Source organism: Haemorhous mexicanus, chromosome 13 (assembly GCF_027477595.1).
Source record: "Haemorhous mexicanus isolate bHaeMex1 chromosome 13, bHaeMex1.pri, whole genome shotgun sequence".
In the NCBI taxonomy this organism is placed as follows: domain Eukaryota; kingdom Metazoa; phylum Chordata; class Aves; order Passeriformes; family Fringillidae; genus Haemorhous; species Haemorhous mexicanus.
The window spans coordinates 5,870,675-5,892,740 of NC_082353.1; the positions used below are offsets into that span (position 1 = coordinate 5,870,675).

The 22,066-nt window shown below is 43.2% G+C and overlaps 1 protein-coding gene across 26 annotated transcripts; it reads right to left on the reverse strand.

Moving 5' to 3' along the window:
- Positions 1-1,823: 1,823 nt before the first annotated feature.
- TPM1 (tropomyosin 1) lies at positions 1,824-21,850 on the reverse strand. 26 transcript variants are annotated; one of them, XM_059858102.1, is made up of 10 exons: positions 21,484-21,844; positions 20,711-20,836; positions 20,406-20,531; positions 14,116-14,249; positions 12,839-12,956; positions 12,325-12,395; positions 11,434-11,509; positions 10,826-10,888; positions 10,494-10,563; positions 1,824-2,767 (listed from the first exon to the last, which is right to left on the reverse strand). In XM_059858102.1, exons 1-10 carry the CDS (start codon positions 21,595-21,597, stop codon positions 2,685-2,687), a joined length of 981 nt encoding a protein of 326 aa, XP_059714085.1. In that variant the 5' UTR covers positions 21,598-21,844; the 3' UTR covers positions 1,824-2,684. The 26 variants fall into 26 exon arrangements, with proteins under 26 accessions (XP_059714085.1, XP_059714068.1, XP_059714065.1 ...); XM_059858087.1 differs by lacking the exons at positions 1,824-2,767; positions 11,434-11,509; positions 20,711-20,836 and adding exons at positions 7,463-7,668; positions 9,127-9,205; positions 12,000-12,075 and having other exon boundaries at positions 21,484-21,846; XM_059858086.1 differs by lacking the exons at positions 1,824-2,767; positions 20,711-20,836 and adding exons at positions 7,463-7,668; positions 9,127-9,205 and having other exon boundaries at positions 21,484-21,845.
- Positions 21,851-22,066: the final 216 nt, after the last annotated feature.

Genomic DNA, 22,066 nt, shown 5'->3' on the forward strand with positions numbered 1-22,066 from the left:
TGAGATATGGTAAAAACAATTTTCCTGCTCCAGCAAATATGCTCTTATTTGTATTTATGTGTCTGTTGGTAGTCAGCAAAAAGCCACTTGGTGAGATTCATCCTTATTGTGTTCACTGCTCCATTTAGCTCTCCTTGAAACTGAAAAGCTTTTACTTACTTATTATGAAGCTTTATGGATTCATCTGCAACAGTGCACTTTGGGGAAGTCTACTCTGCCAACAGATTTTTTTCAGATTAATTCTAATCTCCTTGCCTGCACATGCTTGCCCTACTACTGGTGACATGCTACCATTAAGAGATATGAAAACCACAGTCTTCTCATATCCTTACACACAGGAAGAGCTGAACTCAGATTCCCCAAACCACAAGGCAGTTTGTGGTCTCCTGAAAAGCAATATAAGCAGCAAACAAAGGGTCTGACCTCACTCAGACCCATTGTTTAAGACTCAAGCACATACCAAGGGCCCATAGCAGCAATCCAGTGGAGCTGGCAGCACATTCAGCTGTGTAAGACTCATAGCCCAGTGCCAAGAGCTCCTCTGTTCTACTCCTGCACAGCCTCTGACTCTCTGGGTGGCCCTGGGCCCTACTCCACAAACAATTCCCAACACAGTACTTTGCTATGGGAAGTCCTCCTGACTCCAGCAGCACCAGGGGAAGCCACACAGGGATGAGGATTTGAAGTCTTAGAGCTCAACCACCTGAGACCTCATCCTTGTGCTAAGCAAGGAAGGAGCAAGAGATTAGAGTAACTTACCTCAGCACTTTGTGGCTGGAATTTTATCTGGCAGTCTCCAGTACAAGCTAAGGCCTTGCAGGAGCCTTGTAACATGCATTTTGCTCCCCAATAACACAAGAGAAACATGAAGCCAAGGATTTAATCCCTTCTACTTAGGATGACTTTGCAATAATCACACAAAAACTTGTAATGTTACCAAGTTCCTCCCTTTAAAGCACAATCAAAAAAACCCCAAGCTCATACCAGTACATCTTCCCTCTCTGACTCCCACTGAACCTGAAACTATTGGTATTACTTTACCCCTTGACCACTTACACCAGTGGCTGAGAGTCATCTGTTTTCAGTTGCTTGCTAAGGGCCCACTAATGGAAATTCCTTGGTGATCTGGAAGGTCTCTTTACGTGTCTCCTACCAAGCTCCTTGCTGCTAGAGGGATGGACAGCATCTGCTTTCAGCAATATACTACAGAAAAAGAAGGGAAAAAAAATTATTTTTCAAGTCCTGAAGCTGCCTGTTGACAGACCTAACAACTCAAATAAAGACACTTACATATTTAGAAATTAGCAACCAGTAGTGAAAAGTTGTAAGTATCTTTTATGAACATGACACATGATTTTGAAAGGTTTATCACTGTGTTGAAGTAAATGAGCACATATTACCAGGTCAGATATACAGATAGATGGTAGTGTTTCCAAGAGCATGGCCTTCAGGACTCATTTCCCAAAGAGGTCTATGGGAGCTCTGCAATGGTCTTACCAAAAACATTTTGGTCAATGATGAGTAATTCTGGAAAGTTCTACCTTAGTAGAGGATAACTGCATCCTGCACACACCTGGGCATGCAGTCAAGTGCCAGGGACAGGCTCCCACAGTAGGGCCCTCAAAGGGCCCCTCTGAGCAGCTGCACATCCACATCTGTCCAAACCAGCACATTTCCATACCTGGGCCTAACAACACAGCAAAGACTCAGAGCCAGTGTGCCAACAGTGTTTCACACCATGAGAGACCCTGCACACATGCAGAGCTCACACAGGGATGCACAGGAAACTGATGTGATGAAAAACAAACCACAGGAGAACAAGATTTAAAAAATGTCCTAAAATGTGCATTTTATTTCATATCATTATACAATGTTTACATACAGGTATACTTTTAAGACTGCTCAAAGAAAGTGTGAAAAAAGTGAGGCAAATATCAGTTTAAAAATTCCTCCCCTACCCCAAACCCCCACAAATAAAATACATTTTAACACAATCTCTTCCAAATTAATGTTTTGTCCTGAATTTATTGAATCTTTCATTTCAACATGAAAAATACAATCAAATGAAAACTCAAGATGAAATGCTGACCTACACTTCTGTATTGAGCTGCAAGAATACAATTTAAAACCTTCAGAAGCCTTCACTTGTCTCCACTGCTTATATATCTTTGTTTTACTGAATTAGAAGGCACAGAAAGTCCAAATTCTCACAGACCAGTCAAGTTCTGATAAAAATAAATTACTGTGCTGGACAACTCCTGACTTGTCTGATATCAAACAAAAGACTTCAAGTAGAACCTTTTGTTCAAAATAGCACCATTTCCACCTGATCTCTCTTGAACACGAATCATTCTTCTTGTGTAAAAACTGGAGTTGGCACTTGAGGTGGGACACTTTCTGCCACAGCCAGGATTCTTCAAAGACTAAGCATACCAAATTGCTGAACTCTCTACAAAGTGTAGGTAACATTTTTGTTGGGAAATGGCACGTTTAAACCATAATGTCATGTTGTTTAACCCGCATATGGCTTGCCCATTTTGGTGTTTCCCTGACCCCTGCTCGATAATTTAGCAGATGTTCTTGTGACTGTGGTGAAACTAAAATAAAGACATGTTTATGGGGCTTCACGGCAAGCAGGTGTAAAAATAAACAAACAAATAGTGTGGTTGCCACTAAGAAGGTTTTCACATGTTGTTTAACTCCAGTAAAGTTTGATCCAGCATCTGATGCATATTAAGGTTTTCTTCTTTGGCATGCGCCACTTTCTCTGTTGTGGGATTAGAAAATTAAAACATGAATAACAGTTCTTTGGAGGCACTGAACATGAAGGCATGCAATCATCATTTCTCTCAGAGGGTTTAGAAAGTTAAGAAATGTGCATGCTCATAAATATCAATGTTTCCACATAACACAACTAGAGAGAATTCCAAATTAATAAAACAAACAGCAAGTAATGCAAGTTTGGAACTGTTCACAGCTGCATTTGTCAAGAAAATGCAGTGCCAACAGAGACACAATGCTTTGGAAGCTCATTGCTTGTAAGTATGTGAGATAATAAATGGCTTTTTTTTTTTTTTTTAAGTAGGCAATAAAGAAAATAAGTTCTTTGCAGATACACAATTAATAGTTTCATAGATTTCAAAAATACAAAGAACAAAAAAAAATTTAAACTATTATAGTTTTCAGTGAAGTGACCTTTAAGAAATTTACTTCTTCTAGAAAATAAATTAACTCAAAGTTAGTAGCCTTATGTTGCATGCACACTTTTATAGGACAATCACTTAACACACATAGTTAATACAATAAATGAGCATAATGTTCTGGTGGTGCATCCCCCCAGGATGCAGTAATAGTAACTTCATACTCAGCAAGCATACCTTTAAACAGATTGGGTACTGTCAGATGGAGCTCCCATTCTTTTTTTTTAATGTTAAATACAAGCCAAATTCATAGTAAGGCAAAATTATCACATCAAAGTCTCCAGACAAAACAGCTGTAGTATCCTTTAAGTTGGTTTTGAAATACAGAAATATGGATTCTAGTGAATATTTTTCTCTAACTGTGGTAAAAATCTTAGGGCCAATTCATGTTGGATAAACTGAGTGCCTTTCTACAATACAGGCTGTTACTTTTTGAATACTGTTAGTGAAATGCTGTAGCTCTTAAGTAGAAAGAAGCTACTGCACAGCAGAAGAGCTTAGTGCTCCTCCAAAATAGGTGTGCAGACACAGAATGAAAAGCCTCATCCAGAAGAAGCATATCCATATTTTCCCAAGAGAATGTCTTTCATTAATTTACCACAGAATCAACAGAAAAAAAATTCCGAGTTTCTTGCTTATTTCTACAATTACTGATTCATTCTTTAAGGAAATTTGGAAGAAGGTGTTTTCAAACAAGTTAACAATATAGTCACACTAAAGTTTAATCCTCATTCAATGCCAGCTTTAGTTCATTAGTTAGGCGACTGTTTTGCTCAAGTTGCTGGTAGAGTTGGTCTGTACAGGCAGCAAGCAGGTTAGAAGGGAAAAAAGAGGGAGAATGAAGACAGATTAGACAGAGAAAACAGTTAAATAAGAGTTACTAAAGAAACTGGTCACATGACAGACAGTTCAGTAACATAGAGAGAAAACATTTTACCTCTGTTTCTAGAACTCTAGCAATAGCTACTCCAAGGAACAGCTATTGCACCATATCAAGAACTGGCTAAGAATCCTGCTGTGGGGAACAGCTGTGAGACACAAACTGGAATAGAAATGGAAGAACTGTAGCTATAGTCCTAGAAGTACTAAGTCCTACTTTACTCTTCTGTACAGTGCATGAATTTGTTTTACAAGTGCCATTTTTCTTTGCAAACTACTTAAGGTGTTGTGGAACCTCATCTGCCAGTAGAGGGAAAGCAATTGCAGCACAGCCAGCATAAGGAGCAGCAGGAGAGATGCCAGTAGGCAACTACCACCAGGTCTGGCTCAGCCCATACTCCTTTCCTAGGAAGTCTGATGGGCTGAAATGTTATTTTTGATAGGTAAATACTACTGGTGTTACTGGAATCCAGACATTTTGATACCTTTAAGTTGCTGAGTTTTACTTTGTAAGAAAACAGACTCACATTTGGTGAAAATGAAAAGGACGGATGAACACTTTGCTCAAAAACAGCAAACAGAGAGGACAATTTGTGTTGGAACAGAACAGCTACAGCCATGTTGTGACAGCACATTTAGTGAGAATTGCTCTGCAGAGTGAAAAAAATGTTCCACAATGGCTTTTGACTATCTTGTGCTCTCAAATTGTCCATGCTCTTCTCAATAGCCTAAATGCACTCCTGACCTCTTGATCCCAGATTATTCCCCTACAGGAAATGACTGTTTCTGACTCTTTTCCACAAGCTGCCTGACAGCTTCCACAGGAATCCTCTTCCCCTGCAGGCACTGGACACAGCAAAGGCAAAGCTGTGCAGTGAGCTGGTCTGCAGGACATGCTTGTATGGTGAGCAACTCCTCCCAGCTTCCTCCCTAGCCCAAACTCCCACAGCCAGCCCAATAAGCCAGGGCACATTTCACAGCTCTGATGCTGCAGATCCTCCAGTAAAAAATTGATCTTGTCCCTCCCACCATGATAATGTCACATATTTGTGGAAAAAACCATCAAAGCCTTAGAGTAACTAGAAGTTCACTTTGTCTAGCAAAGTGTATATAGCTGTTATTCCAAAATGAATCACGTGAACTTACTGTTACCATCACCACAGAAATCTCCTCTCTGACTGAGGCAGAGATTTTTATTTATTTCTCAACTTCCAAAACAACTAAATCCCCCAGTAAAGCAGGGCAAACACTTCCCAAGAGGACAGTGAGCCCTTAACTCCCCATGGGCCATGTGTCCATCTGCTCCAGAGGCAGAGGCTGGCTCTGCAGGAGCCCCGGCAGCCAAGCAGGGACTTCTGGCTCTGTGCAGAGTCAGCAAAGCTCAGCAGAGCCCAGAGCCAGCCCTGAACTCCTGGGAAGAAGCCTCAGGCACAAAACCAGCCAGACATGGCAGGTACAATACCACAACTGAGGGTGACAAGGGTGCTGAACCACACCAGAGCACGAAACCACAACAGCTCCCTGGAGTGAAGATCAGAGCAGCAGGAGCAGCCAGGAATTCTGCATGCAGCTTCCTGAGACTCTACACTGCACTACTCATTTCCAGTACTCTGTCCAGCAATCTGTCATCTCTCAGTGCAGAGCTGATCATGTATGACTGACACAAAAGGCAAATTTTTAATACTGATGTTAAAAATCACTATGTTAAAAATTGACAGGTTCCTACAATGGATTTTGCTTTTTTTTGTTTACTTTTCTTAAGAAACACCAGTATTGCAAGGAATTGGGTGGACAAAAAACTCTACTTGAACAGTGAACTAAACCACGAAAGGTTTAAGAAGCTGGAGTTGCTGTAGCATATTTTACTCTGGCTCAGATGTCAAGCTGCAGTTGACCACAACCCCCTAACTCCTGCATTTGTGAAGTTATTAGCCTCAGTCATTTTACAAATGCTCATACCATTATATTTGTTCAACTTTTATACATCCCATTCTATCTGGTTACCCTTCACACACAGCCACTTACTGTGTCAGTTGAGGAGTAGTAAACTACTGAACTGAATTACTTGAACTGTGTGTGATTGCTGATATATATCCTGTATTTGGGCTTCTGCCTCCAGCCAGCAACATTAGGATGTGTCATAGGCAGAAAACTGGGAAATGCCAAAGTTACCCAAAGATGGCAGGCCAGGAAGGCCAAGCATCCCTTCACAAGCCTTATTGGGAAAACAAGCTTTGAGGAAGGGAGAACATCTAGGTTAGACTGCACTGTCTTGAAGATGAACAAGAAAGAGACATTCATATTTTTCTAAAAGTTGAAAACTACAGTTCAGCTATGGTATAATGAGTTTATTTAGCTTTGGTGACTTAGGAACTTCAGCAATATATAGAGTTACAGCACCACCAGAAATCAATCTGGTTTTCGCTTCCATGTGAGCTGGAAAATAACTTCTTTCACTGTGATGTAAATAAAGTTAAAATAAGGCAATAAACTCCCTAGTTGCAAGTAACAAAAAAGAGCACAAGATGTCAGTATTTAATGCTTCATCCTTAATCAGACAGTGACAAATCAGCTAAAACCTGAAATCCATGCTGTTCCACTTTGCAGCAGAGTAATTTCATTAATAGCATAATCACTCACTAAAATTTTCCTACTCCAGCTTTGAAACATTTCTCATGAGTCTGCAATTCAAACTCACAAGTCTGAACTAAGCACAAGTGGAAAGCTACTGAAACCCTCCCAATGAGCTTCCAATATTATTCTGCCACTCAAGAAAAATATACTGTAAAAACCCCAAAATGTTAGCAAGCATCACCTTTGCTGAATAACTGAGGTGTGAAAGAGGGAAAACCTTTTTTGCAAGACATTTCAAGGAATACTTTTGGGTGAAAAAAAGAATTTAAAGTTTTTGATGCTGTCTCTTTAAATCTTTCTCAACTATATCAGTTAATGAACAAACACATTTAAATAGAGATAAGAAGTCTTCAGCATAAAGCTAGGAAAAGATTTCAGGCTTCAAAGTGAAAAAATCTGGTTACATCAGGGATGTAACTGCTCCCTCAGCCATGCTCCCATGACCAATGACCCCAAGGAAGCAGCATCCTTGCAAATTTTGTCCTAACAATAACAACTGGAAGAGTTCCTATTAAATCTATTTGTCATTTTATCTACAGCAGAGTTTGAGAAAAACTAAGATAATAACTGGTCAGTTTTCACACACTGCACTTGCTGGCTTGGCATTATCAACATTCAGGCAAAAGTGTTTTCAGCTAAAAAATGAAAACACCAAAAAATGAAATCCCTAATGGCATAAAAGCGCAAATTTTATTAATAACTTAAATAGTTACTTAAATAAATAAAAGGCAAAGGAATAGCAAAAGGGATACAGCTGGGATATTTATTTTACATTGAGAAATGTAGTTTCTGTACAGCAGAGCACAAACAGAGCATGTTCTGAGACAGGTGATAAAGGAAGAGTCAACTAAGCTAGGAGACAGGACAATGAGCCCATGAAACATCCAAAGCTTGGAAAGATGTTTTATCCAACCCGATGAAGATGTCTTTGGAGAACTGAAGCAAAGAAAATTATCTGCATGAAAAGAAAAAGTGAGATAAGGTAGAAAATGAAAAAAGGTGCAGTAAAGACTTTCAAAAAAGCAGCAATGGCACAGCAGAGCCCAACATGCTGAGATGACCATGCTAGAGAAACAGCACACCATGCTGGGCTAGAATGATACAGTCACGTCCTCCTATACCAGTAGACTACAATTTTAAATCTGTTTTCCACTTAGAAATATCCCAAATAGAAGAAATATTGTAATCTCTGTATAAAGAGGAGGAAAAAGAAATCCATTTGCTTGATAAGCCACTAAGCAAAACCATATGTCAGGGAGGAATTTAAAAACAAAACAAAACAAAACAAAACAAAAAAAATCAAAGCATACAAAGCAACATGAGACCTCTACTAAAATGCTGGTAGAGAGAAGGAGGAAAGTAATGAACAGATATGGGGACAAAAACAACATGAAGAAAAAAAATCATTTAAAATATGGGTGCACACAAAATATGTTTCAAGCTCTAAGACATAAGCAAACCTTATGTCTTGTTGAAAGCATGCCTGGGGTTCCAAAAGGGAATGCTGGGACTAAACAGTGCACCTCCTAAGCACTTGAGAGCCAGAGCTCTTCCCCTCTCCCATGTCCACTGCAGTGTTCATGCATGGGAAGGTGGAGGTAGCACAGCTGACCTCTGTTCAGAGTCCTTGGAACAAGAGTCACTTTGTGTCAAACACTGCAAGGACGAGTCACACCTTACAGCTGCTGGTTTTCCTACTTTCCTGCCACTCTTTATTTTTCTCCTTATGGCTAAAGTTGGTATTACCACATTTTTGGTGTATGCAACTAAAATTACTACTGCTATCTAGAAAATACATAGAAGAAATCTACAATCCAATTGTTGCCTTTATGGGTTTAAATGACAAGGTATTTTCAATCCATTTTCACACATGCAATTCAGTGATAACAGCTGAAATTTTCAGAGCAGTTGTGAAAATTTAGGTAAACACTTTCTACTGTCATTAATAGACAACATAGCTAAATCTAAATTTCTGACATTTTTGCAGGAACTTTGCCAGAGCAAAAATTGAGACAGCAGGCAAAGGAATACACTGAATGCAACACGGACCACAGCAATTTTCTTTGGTAAAACAAACATGATGGGCCTGGTAGATAATGTTTGAACAGAGGTGAACTGAAAGGATAAACACAGAGCTACAAACAAAGGGCAACCACAAGACACAAGGATTGCAGACACAGAATCAAAAAGTAACCACAAGCTTACAAAATCACCATGAGTATTTACCAGGCTTGGCACAACACTCACCCACACTTTGCCAGGGTAAAGCAATTGTTCATGGTATTTTGTACACCTATTCTCTCTAAAGGAAAGCATCTCCCACTACACAGGGAGCATCACTTCACAAGGCCGGTACTGCGCAATCAGTGAGGGCAGGGAAGCAGGGGCGGGCACAGGCTGGGAGGACATTTACATGGAAGTCATATCATTGAGAGCGTGGTCCAGCTCCTCACTGATGGCTTTGTACTTCAGTTTCTGAGCATAGAGCTCATCTGGTGTTCCCCCAGGAAAGGCAGAGTGTGCAAGGAAAGGGAGCAGGATCATGGGATGGAAGGTGAAGGTGGTGGCATGGGGATACCATCCAGAAGCCGTAGGAAATGGGAAGAGTGCACAGAAAGAAGTGTTGTGACAGACAAAATGAAACAAAATTAGAGAAGAATAAAAGCAAGAAAATAGTGAATAGCTCTATGCAAGAAAATAGTGAACAGTTTTATGCAACAAGTTCATTAACTGCAGTGCGAACGGGGCAACCTGTGATATACAGAAAACCAAGAAAAGAGAGTACAAAAGATGCAAAAATTCATGTTTCACTGCCCTGGATTTTTGCTTCAATGCTCTTTTGTTTTAATTAAGAGGGCACACAGGAGCTAGGGAGAAAAGATCAAAAAATGGGGCCCAACGAGGGTGTTACCATTTTCTAACACTTTTTTTTTAAACCACTCTGGTTTGTGTGATGTCAAACTCAGCTTCTTACAGCAATTTTTGTTCCTTCTAAACACTTATCTTTCTTCTCTGCTTCCTTCCTGAGTCAGGGATCATAAATTTTCAGCAGCTACTTAGGCATTTCATCACCTTCATGCAGAATCCAGCCTGCCACGCCATGCAATTTAGCTTCTTCAAATCCTACACTTAATGTAATGCCTCTAAATAGCAAACTCCATATAACTTCAAATTACAAAGTCCTACTGAATTGTTTTCTCCAGAGGCAGAAAGCACATTCTACTACTCTGCTGCAGTTCTGGCAGATTAATCAAAACCTTACAAACAAACTCTCTGAAGCTGAATAATCCTTCTGATTATGTATACAATCTATTAGCTTTACCAAAACCCAACAACTGGTCTATGTCACAAAATGCCTGCCCCAACCCACACTTATCACAGCAATAACTTAGGTTAGCTTGCTACACTCCTAACTATTGCAAACATAATGCAACTCTTCATCAGCTCTTGACTAAGATGATAATAACACTTGTCATCTGATCATTTACCCTGTGACATTTATATACTTCCAAACAGAAGAGTATAAAGTAAAAAAAATGGAATGAGTCTTGAGAACATAAGAGAAAAAGCAACAGGCAAGAGCAAAACACTGTTCACCTGAAGCATTTAAGATATCAATACATTTCCTTTAGAGAATATTCTGTCCACTCTTTAGGCAGACACATTTATATAAGCAGAACAAGTCAGCCCAGTAGAAAAAAAACCCAACAAAAATCCTCACACAAGAGAAGAGTAAGAGATATGTAGTTCCACAGTAAGTAGAAAAACAGCCCCACATACCTTCTAGGTCATCAATGCTCTTCTCCAGCTTGGTTACTGACCTCTCAGCAAACTCAGCACGGGTCTCAGCCTGCAGTCAGGACAAATAGAAACTACTTTAGGAAACACACACAGTACTTAGGAGTAGAAAAGAAATAATTCAAGTGAGGAAAAAAGCACAGTGAGATGAGGCGAATAATCAGGCTAATATAAACTAATTTCTAGGGGAGATATTTAACAGTAAACTGTTTCCAAAATGGTATGTTCATCCTTAGAGCATCAAAGTAGTGTTTATACTAAAAGAAACAAAGGTGCATTGGAAGATATGTTGCAAATAACAGCTCTCATTTTACCTCCTTCAGTTTGTCAGTCAGAACTTTAATCTCCTCTTCATACTTGTCTTCTTTCTGGGAGTACTGTAATTAGAAAGAGGATCACTAGTATTAGATGGGTATTCTAAATATACCCAAAAAACCCCACATTTGAAACTCTTGTAACAGATTACCTACACAAGAAATTGTTATAGGTAAAACAAAATTAATTCCACTTGGAAGGCCGTGGTAGTATGGTTGGTTACAAGAGTCAAACTTCCCTTGAGTTACGTTCCAGTGCAATATGGTGGGAACTTTGAGAAGAAATTAGCACTACAGTTTTAAAGAGGAATGTCTTTTGGAGAAATTTAATGGTAGTACACAATGCCATTTTGAGGGACATTCTATAATTAACACTTAATCCTGTCAGAACACTCAACAGAACATGTGGCCAAATAACACTGGCCTATTTGGAACTACAAGATATGCTATGTTCCAGCAGGAACCAAATAGGAATTGAGCAGTAAATCCAAAAGCCTCTAATGACAACAGCCCTGAAGAAACGCTTCAAAGTGACTGGCACACAAAGAAAACCCCATAGGCCAGATGACAACGTAAGGGACACATTCTCACATAAGTCTCTAGCCTACCTTCTCAGCCTGAGCCTCCAGCGACTTCAGGTTGTTGGTCACAGTTTTCAACTCCTCTTCAAGCTCAGCACATTTGCTGTTATTTCGGAGGTAAGGCAGGAAAGGGGAGGATGGAAGATTCAGTCAAGCAAAAGAAACAGGAGAAAATAGGGGGAAAAGATAGAGAAAAATGAAAACAATTACAGGGCAAAAGAACGGCCTCAAAAGCAGCTGAGCCATCACAGACTGAAAGCAATTCTTTGTGATGCCAAATACCAGTTCAAGTGCACATTAAGACAATGACCAGACAGAAATTTATCTACAGCTCTTGGCTTACACAGAAACATTTACAGAGCTTTTACACGTGAGACAGTTCAGCTTCTTTTGGCTGCACAGGAGATCAGTTTTAAAGATAAAAATCAATAAACAAAAAAAGAGACCAAAGAAAACCACCAAAGCGAGATGCAAGGAGAGAGTAAAGAGCATAGCAAAGACTTATTTGTTACTACTGAGTGAGCTAACTGGCTATGGAAGCTGAAACACTTGGGTTGCAGTTAAACCTAAAAACTGTTTATTAGTATCAGTACCTTATCCTCTGCAGCCATTAATGCTTTCAAGGTTTGATCCATTATTCTTAACTGTTCTTCCAGCTGTCGGACTTGGCTGTTAGTGAACACATGAAATGCACAAAAGCCATTCACAAAATCAGTGTGCAGGTACAGCATGCAGTGACAAAACACGCGCACACACGTAGGAACACATTTACTTTGGCACTGACCACTTATCTCAACAATTACAGTAAATGAGCAAAACATAGCTTGGAGCTGAACACACAGTGTGCTGCCAACGTTTCATGCAGTTATAGTTCTCTTCTAGCACCTCACATACATCCCAGGGCAGTTCTACACTTACCTTTCTGATAGCTCAGCACGCTCCTCAGCGCGCTCCAGGTCACTCTCAATGATCACCAGCTTACGAGCCACCTACAAGGACAGGCAAGGGACAATCAGGGACATTATGCTGCTGCACTACACCTCACCTGCTTCTAGAACCTACAAAGAAGGAGGCCAGGTCTCTTCATTTTTTGGCCAACACCTGAGTTTTGATTACATGATATCTTCATTACTCATCTGAGACTTAGTTATCTGACATTTTTAAAGACCTCCCTTTCATTCACCAAAAGGCAACTGAAAAATATTTCTCTCCCTAAGAGCTTAGGGAACTCTCACGCATTTTAGTGAAAGATCTAAGCTCAGATCTCCTGTCACCTTGTCCCTTGGGGTATCTGAGTGCCTGATCTTCCTTCCACAGCTGTGGAGAGGGGTGTTTGTGATCTTTTTAGCTTAAAAGGCAAAAGAGAAAAACAAAAATTACAGGCCCAGCCTTATGGGCTTTAGAAAGAGGTGAGCTGCACTCAAGAACTGACCTCTTCATACTTGCGGTCAGCCTCTTCAGCAATGTGCTTAGCCTCTTTAAGCTGGATCTCCTGGATTTCCATCTTCTCTTCATCCTTCTGGGCTCTATTTTCAATGACCTTCATTCCTCTGAAAAATGTGAAAAACAGGAAATGCAAGGTTCAGGGCTTGCCAGTTTATCTCCAACTCTACTACTTGTGGTATGTGACTTTCAGACAGTGGTATTCAGCACATCAGACAGGTGAGTCCTCACACCAAAGATTTAGTCCTGTGCACTTACATTTCAGAAATTCAAGGAACAAAACACGACTTAGGAAGAAAAAAATAGTGTGATTTGTTTAGCTCTTACTGTAATTCAGCTGTAGAAATCTTTTTCATTTTAAATTGCAGGAAAAACTCCTCTTATAGAAAGGTTAACAAAGGGTGTTGCTTCTAAAGACCTAATAAGACTGAAAACATCTGTGCTTTCACACTCATCAACAGCATGTTAGAACCCTTGCAGGACTGACAATAGTCATGTCTGTGGGCCAGACTCCCCTGGGTTTTGCCATGTCAGAGCCCTAGAAGCTCCCTGTGCTCTCTAAAAGCAAAACTGAAATCCTTCATAACAAGAAACACTACGTGTTGCACATGTCTGATATAAAATTACCTTAAAGGTTTCAAACCACACTGTGAGCCTCTGGGAATTTCTTTCCAACAGACTCCATCCTTAGTAAGGTGCAGAATGTGTGGGTTTCTTTCACAATAAAAGGCTCTATCACAGATATAAAGTACCATTGGAAGGAGACAGAAGATCTTCCAAAGTCACAAAGCTTGAGTTCCTAACTTATACTACAGACTTCTGGAAATCTGAAGGAATTATCAGTCTCTTTCCTTTGCTCACCTTCACATACCAATCTTGTCAACAGAAGAACCAAAGCCTCTTCCAGCACTTCACTACTCTCCAGGTGAGATTTTCTACCCACAATGAAAGCAAGAATCGCCCAACAGCACAACAGTTGTCATCCAATCAGGGAAGTCTGGGCTGGGCCAAGCAGGATGTGAATGATACATCAAAAGACCTACCATACTTAAATCTCATCTTCACCACTGAAAAAGAATCCAAGCCCAGCTATTTTGGACATTTCTACAGACAAGCTGTAACTGAAGTCCATGTAGGCAAAGGAAGAGCAGATTACACATATTCAGAGACCTAGGAGTGGTTTCATTTATTTCCCTAACCCACACCCTGGCAATTATGATCTTTGTCATAAGGGTAACAAATCCATTCAGGTGTGGCTCCACCCACCTTTCACTCTCATCTGCAGCCTTCTCAGCCTCCTCCAGCTTCTGCAGGGCAGTGGCCAAACGCTCCTGAGCCCGATCCAACTCTTCCTCAACCAGCTGGATGCGTCTGTTCAGAGAAGCTACTTCACTCTCAGCCTAAGCACAGGAAGAAATAGAAATTAATTCACAGTAAGGCACACATCTTCCCTTGTAAAAGGTTACCCCATTACCTGCTGGTGCCATTTAACAGCACTTTGTAATTTCTGACTTTGTCCACTAGAAAGTCCATACACAGAGATGTGCATGATTGAATTGTGAAGTTATTGCTTAACAGAGGAAAAAAGTGATTAATGCTTGCTTTCAATGAAGCACATCAAGGACTGTACAATTTGTACTAGAAAGAACTGCACAGGAAGAATTATGCACCATTACCCAAATATTTTCTGTTATTGTATTTGCAGACATTAATTACAGACCATTCCTTTTTTAAATCAAATCAACACAGCTAATTACTCAATTCTTCTGTTAACCCAATTCCTTTATTTATGACCTTTCACCATATTTTGCAAGAATTGTCCCGACATTTCCTTGAGTCCTGTAAGAAGAGTTCAGTGTAAACATGTAAAAACACACCTGGATCAGCATTTGCAATGAGACAGCTGCCACAGAGAGAGTTTTAGAACATTTAAAAAGTGCCCCAATGCCCCAGAGGTTTTGTTTACAGGCAAGCTGTGCAAGAGTTGACAAAAAAGACACCAGCAAGGACCCTAGTACAGGCAGCAATCCCTTAAACATCCTTTTTTTTTCCCTCCCATATTCCATCCTCAATCTTCCCCTAAATTTGCCTTTCTTGAATTACCTGTTCACTTAACTTTCTGTACAACCCTTGCAACTCATCTATATTACAGCTCCAAACCTATACTTGGCCTAAGTTGCAGAGTAAGGTCTAAACCAGCCTTCTTGTGGTAACCTCATCATTAAACCCACTTTCTTTCAAAACTATATTAAGCACAAAGTATATATAAAAGGGTAACTATTCTAAAAAGTTAATTACTTCAGAGAATAACAATTAGTACAGAAAACATATATGATATATACTTGCTATATGTGAGGAAGTACACATCTGAATTTCCTATGATGTCTAGTTGAGGGGAAAACCAACCCTCTGGCAAAAGTAAATACCAAAAGTATCAGTTTGGTAGTTTTTCTTCTCTAACCAGAGGTAGCTGGATAGAGTTGTCCATAGCAAAGATTTTGGTGCTCATAACACAAGAAAGAATAACTTACAGACCAGACAAATAAAACAACCTCTGACATAAAAGTGATGATGTCCAGCTAGAATGACTGAAAGTAACACATGAACAGGGAAGCAATTAGATCTTTGAACATTAATATGTGTTGGCAATGAACACAAAAAACCAGAAGAAGAGGCTTCATTTTTAGAGATCCACATTAATCCAAATACAAAACATTTAGCTATGTAATCAAGCAGTAATATTCAAAATCTCTGGTTTTGGACTTCTGGCTTTAAAACACTAAGAATTTGAACTTTCACATTTAAGAAAGAAAATGACCTTTCATAAAGGCTACTCTAGGGAAATTTGTAATGTTCAAGTTAATGATTATCATGTCAAGACTGCTCAGCATGATAAGAGCATAAAATGTGCTTCAAAACACAGGGTGACTAAAGTTCAAGTTTTCACTTCCTGCTCCAGTAACTCACTAAGGATTTACCAATCAGCCTTATATGGCCCCAGTTACTCTTCTGCAGAGCAGGACTTCTCTCCTTATATGGCAAGGAAGGAAAAAACCCCAGTGACATTCAGGGCACTCCCACTGCTACCATGCAAACATAACCCATGTTTCTGCCGTGGCACTTACACACCACATATTTTTACAATGAGTGATGACATGGATAAGCTGCCACTGGGTGCTAATTATCACTATTATATGGGAGATCCTGTTTTCCAGAAGGAGGAAGAAAAATGCATTTTGAAAAAGTGGTTACCAACAGCCTCTTGAGATGCATGTACTCAAAACAAGATTTTTCTTTAAGGGAATGGCTGCTAATCACAGCCTTGAAACTTTGAACAATCTGGTAAAACAATCAAAAGCTGGAGGCTGTGCTATGTTCTGGCCACAGCTATAGCTTTTTTGTTGTTTGCATATTTGTACCTTGCACAGGAAGAAAAAAAACCCTCACCTAACAACCCTAGCTGGTCACATGCCATACAAGTAAGGCATTACACTGAGGGAAGGAGCAGATTCACACCTCAGCTCGCTTGCTGCAGTGCTCTCACAGCCTCCCTCCTCAAGCATGCAGAAATACAGCTGCAACAATAAAACTCCTCATCTGTAGCCAGCACTGCAGAAAAACCACACGTCTACATGTGCCTGGGAGTTCGGTTTTCAGCCTTTATTCACCCCAGCACTGACCCCCTCCACACAAAAACCTAAATACCACGTGAATGTACTCTGCAGAATTCCACATCATCCACATAAACCAACTCCAGGGAAGAGACAAACATTAACCTTTAGGGTCCTAAGCCTTACTGCAATGAAGCTGAACTCTTAAGGGAAGGCTCCACCAGAAGGCTGTAATCACTCCTCCAGCACTATTCCTTCTGCCACAAAAGTTAACAGCAAAACTATCCTTTTCAAGAGAAATTGCTTAATATGCTGGTCAGAATAATACATGTTACTGAAAGTAGGAATTTTTGTTTCCTTTACTCCACAAAGCTTAGAAAACAAGTACAAGTTTTTTTAAAAACAGAAACCCTTATGAAATGACTTATGGCTCTTCGCTGAAAAAATCAGATATGCCAAGTGATCTGCAAGAATGCAAGTTACACAAGCACAAGTGGCCATATTTTGCTCCAGAAGATGACCTGCAAGTAATCAGGAGGCTCTTCTTTTGAACTTACTGCCCAGAATGTGTAGAAAGGCCCATATTATAAGGAAATCAAATAATCACAATTTTTTCTATTGTAATAAACTACACAAGAGCTTTGCTCTTTTGCTTTGTTTTTATGCAATCACTGAAGACACTAAAACTGCCTCAAAGAACACTGTAGATTTTACAGCAGGAAACATTAAGCTACAGCTGCTGGAACTCCCAAAGGTCAGTGATAAGACAAAGAACAACCCTATCGGTTTTTTTTTATGGTGACTGCCACCCATAATTACATCTCTCTGCTACGTAAGCCTGTGCTGCTCACACCTGATCCTGCCTCTGCCTAAAACCAAGCCTACTGTTCCTTTCCCCTCTTGGCGAGCAGCTTTGATGAACAGCACACACTACAGATGTTCAGTGACTGGGGCTGTACGCTCAGGGTGTTGTCAGGTACCATGGGCCATCTCAGGTGCACTCCCGCGTACTTCCCAACAGTCGCCATGCTGACTTCCCACACAGATGATCTCGTCTGCATGGGATAAAAGAGCTAGGACTTCTGAGGGGAAACACCCCATAAAACCCTGCTCATAGCTTAGTACAAAACAAGTAATCTCAAGCAACTCGGCTAAGTCCGACCTCATTCCAGCTCGGGGTTTTGCTGTTGCCCAGCACACCTAGCGCTGCCTCCCGGCGCGCCGCACCTGGGCCCGGCCCACGCAGCACTCGGGTTACCGAGCCGGGGAACGCAGCGCTGCGGGCCGACCCCGCAGGTAACAACCACCTTGTCGGGCACGGCGGCGAGGGAAGCGACCTCCCGCTCCGCCGGCCGGAGAGGCAGGCGGGACAGCCGCGCCCCCAACCCCCGGGCCCAAGCCGGACCGAGGGGCGGCCCTACCTCCTCCCGCAACGCCCGCTCCTGGTCCACCTCCCGCTGCAGGCGTCCCGCCCGCTCCTCAGCGGCGTCCGCCTGCTCCTGCAGGCTGCGAATCTTCCTGCGCACGGCCTCGAGCGAGCTCATCGCCGCCATGCCCGCACCTCGCCCAACCCGCGCCGCCTCCCTCCGCCCGCCGCAGCCCCGGAAGTCCCCCCGCGCCGCAGCGCTCCGGGGCGGGGCTGCGGCACCGGGCTGGGAGCGGGGCGGGGACGGAGGATGGTCCAGCCGTCCTAGGGATGGGCTGGTCCTGCCGGGGATCGGCCGGTCCTGAACCGGGATGGGCCGGTCGTGGCAGTGAAGGGGCCGGCTCTGGCCCGATCCGACAGCGGTTGGGGTGGTCGTGGCCGGGGATGGGCCGCTCCTGACCGGGGATGGGTGGGTCCGGCCCGGGATGGGCCGCTCCTGCCGGGGCCGGGCCGGTCGTGGCCGGGGCTGGGCTGGTCCTGCCGGTAGCGCGGCCTTTCCCGGTGGATGTGCCGGGGCAGCAGCGCCGCCTGGCGGCAGAGCACGCGAGGTGCCCCGGACCCGACCGGAGAGGAGCCGGGGTCAAGACCCACCTTTCCCCCCCGCACACCGGCTCCATATGAGCGATGTCACAAAATGACATCGAGGAACCCGCCAGAGGCTGCTGCACCCGGCCTGGCTCCTGAGACACGGGCAGGGGAGAGGGGGCTACAGCTGCCCCCTCTCAGGTGGGGTGGCTCCCGGGATGTGCCTGGCTTTTGGGAGATGAGTCATACCGGACAGGTAAGATTTTCTCGTCCCAGTGAAAGGCGAGTCCATCCCAGCGAGCCGACACTCCCTCCCTGCCTCTGTCCTTTTCCTAAGGCTTGGAACTATCCAAACTAATAAGGTATATACTGGGTCAACTGCAATGCCCCAAATATACTGTTCATTGCCAAAAAAAGGTATACATCCCTAAACTGTCAGACATATTCCATGCATACAAATAAATAAGACATTTACCTCGATGAAAACAAGCCAGACACTCTCCCACCCTCCACCTCAGGGAAGACTGCAAATAAAATTGCCCTCAACTAGCTTCCAAACACTGTTTTCCAGCAGGGGCATGGGGATCAGTTAGGAAGATCTTTAGTTTCAGAACAGGAATCTAATAGCATTTCTCCTGCCTTCATCCAAGGCAAGCTATTTCCAAATAGTCTGCATACTTTTCCATATAAGGAATATCTCCCTTGGATCTATATGCGGTTCCTTTGAACAAGCTAAATAAATGTCCTGCTAGGAAGCTGCCTCTCCTATGGCAGCCTGCACAGAGCAGACATCTGATCCACATTATACACGGATCCCTCTCCCCTGTTCCTTTGAACACTTCTGTTTGTTAAATTCTCGGGTTCTCTTTCAAAGCTCTATAACTTAGTTGCCATATTGAAGCTAAACCTTTTCTTTCTTTATTCCTTTTAGAAAAAAAAAAAGATAAAAGCATGTTGTCTTCTATGCAAATTGTTGTTTGTAAAATTTCTTTTTCTGAAAGTATCCCTCCTCCCCCTGAAATACTTTGCTTGCTTCCTTTGTGGCAACTCCTTTTCATTTTGGCTTTGAGGTTGACTTTTAAAGCTGAGCTATAGGAAAAGGAGGATCACTGCTTTGGAAATACTGTAGTTTCATCTAATCCTGTAATTCAGACCTGAGATTTACTCAAGGACAATTGAATTGTCCAACAGCAGCAACAGAGACCAAGACCTTAACTGCACAGACTCTTCTGGTTCCATGCATGCGATCCATTAAATGCATGTCAGGAACAGACAGGTGGGAGGGATGAGGGCCTGGGAGAGGCACAAGCTCTTGCCTTATTACCATATAAAGTGCTGAGCTATATATATCTCCCAGCTTGCTCCCAAGATCCCTGTCCTCTGAACAGCAAAACTGGCAAGTATCATCTTCCGGACAATCTTCTGTCACACAGACTGAGCTTTTCTTTGACAAGTGAAGCAGTTCCACTGATTCCAAGGGGAGGGGAAAAAAAAAAAAAGCAGGAGAGAACCTTTTATCTCAGGGACCAATGAGCCAAACCAGTATCTACCAGCAGTTCTAACACATGCATACCTAGGAACAACTCTCTTGAAATCAGAACTAGCAGCCCTTGCTCTTCTGGATCTCCCTCTCCTGCACCTACTCACTATAAACTCCCTGCTTCTGTTTCACTATCAAGACAGTGTTGTTCCACCCTGAGTTGTTTTACCCATCACCTGAATAGATAAATCACCATTTCTTTACTTTCAAATCTAGAGTGGCAAGTGCACATAAAAAGCACATGTCAAGTGAGCAGAAACCCAATCAGATGCCTCTGATAGTGTGCAAACCTCATGCAGTGCTGTGTTTCCCACCTCCCTGTCCAGGAGGTGCCTGGACCCTGCCTTCAGCAAAGCTTTGCAGTGCTGCTGAGTAGGAGTCCAGGCTGTCCTGAGCAGAGGGAGTGTGTGGTTTCTCTGTTGGGCTTGTGGTGAAAGGGATGGGGGTAACTTACATCTGTGGCCTTTTTGTCAGCCAGTTCCAACTTTTCCTGTGCATCTTTAAGGGACTCGGAGTATTTGTCCAGCTCATCCTCAGTGGCCTTCAGCTTCTTTTGTAGAGCCACCAGCTCGTCCTCCAGCTGTGATATGGGTGGAAAGTGGTGGAGAGGGGAGGGCGGGCGGGAAAAGGTGCAGCAGGCAGCGTGATCGTGCAAACGGAGAGGTGTGAGTGCAGAAGAGACAGAAAAGGACAGACAGACAGAGAGAGAAAGAAGGAGAGACAGTTAGATCCTCTTTGCTTGCAGCAAGGGCACAATACCTTGGCAGCATTCTCCTCTGCGGAGAGGAGGCTGTCCTCAGACTTGTGTAGCTCTTCCAGCACTTGGTCCCTTGTATCCTCCGTCCCACGCAATTGCTTTTCCAATTGCACAATGTCATTCTCTAACTAGGTGCACAAGAGGAAATATAACGCACAAATATGTTTCTCCCTTGGCTTAGAAAACTGTAACTAATTTATAAATCACTCTTCCTTTCTCCCTCCTCCTTCAGGATCTCCCAGAAAAGTGCAATCAATGCATCCCCCTCCCTGAATCGAGAAGCCCCAGGTGTAGAGGAGGGGGGTTGGAGAAGGACAAAAAAGTGGGGCATGCGTCCAGAGAGGGGCGGGAGGGCAGTTCGAATCGGACACATCTGCTGAGTGATGCTGTAGTGGGCAATCACAGCTTTAACTGTCCTTTGCCAAATCGCCGCACATCTGCCCAGCGCTAACCAGGCGTTCTGGGCAGCCTCTCTAAGCCGTCCCCCTGTGGCAAAGGCACAGAGGCCACGCAGCCGTCCCAGGGCCCTGCTCCCCAGCTGGAATGGTGGGGAAAGGGAAAGGACCTCCTGCCGCGCCCCTGGGAACCTCCAGCGGCGGCTGCCAGGCTGAAGCTCTGCCTTAGGGAAAGTTCAACCAGTTCTGCAGGGGCGCGGGGGTGGAATATAACAGAGTACGGCGAGGGGGGAAGAAGAGGGGTGGAGGTAAAAAAAAAGAGAATAGTCAGGAAAGATTTGCGCCCCGGCGCTCGCTGCGCCCGGGCCCTCGGTGCAGACCTGCTTGCTTCTCTCCTCCGCTGCCTTCTTGTCCGCTTCGGCTTGCTCAGCTCTGTCCAAGGCGTTCTCCTTGTCCAGCTTCAGCATCTGCATCTTCTTCTTGATGGCATCCATGGTGGCGGTGGGCTAGGGCGCGTCCCCGCGCGAACTCCTTCCGAAAGAAAAACTTGAAAAGTTGCGGGACAGCCCCGAGTCCGGACGGAGGCCCCCGGGGGAGCGGAGCGGAGCTGCCGGGCAGCGGGGTTGATGTGTGCTGGACGGGGCGCCGGCCGAATGCAAGCGGCGGGCAGCGAGCGCCTCACAGATATGTACTTTCCCAGGGGGCTGACTGCATTCCTCAAGACATCCAATACTTTTTTGGAAAGGGCTTTTTTTATTTCCCTCCCTCCCTCCTCCTTTCGTCCCTACCCCTTTTCCTCTCTCTCTGCCCCCCGGGTTTTTTTGGGAGGCACAGCTTTCCCATTCGCTGCCGCCTGCCATTTGACCGCAGATATGACTATATATGGGATGCGATGGGCGAGGTAAGGCGGGGGAGCAATTTGTTCCCATTTCCAAATAGGCAGGACGGGACATTTCGCTGCTA

Excerpts from the sequence above, each read along its gene's own strand:
- TPM1 (XM_059858107.1), bottom strand. The coding sequence starts at position 21,597 with ATGGATGCCATCAAGAAGAAGATGCAGATGCTGAAGCTGGACAAGGAG. Across the intron at positions 10,564-10,825 it reads TGACTGACAAACTGAAGGAG|GCTGAGACCCGTGCTGAGTT; the intron begins GTAAAATGAGAG and ends TCCTGACTGCAG. Across the intron at positions 7,669-10,493 it reads GAGCATTGATGACCTAGAAG|ATAATTTTCTTTGCTTCAGT; the intron begins GTATGTGGGGCT and ends CTTTTCATGCAG.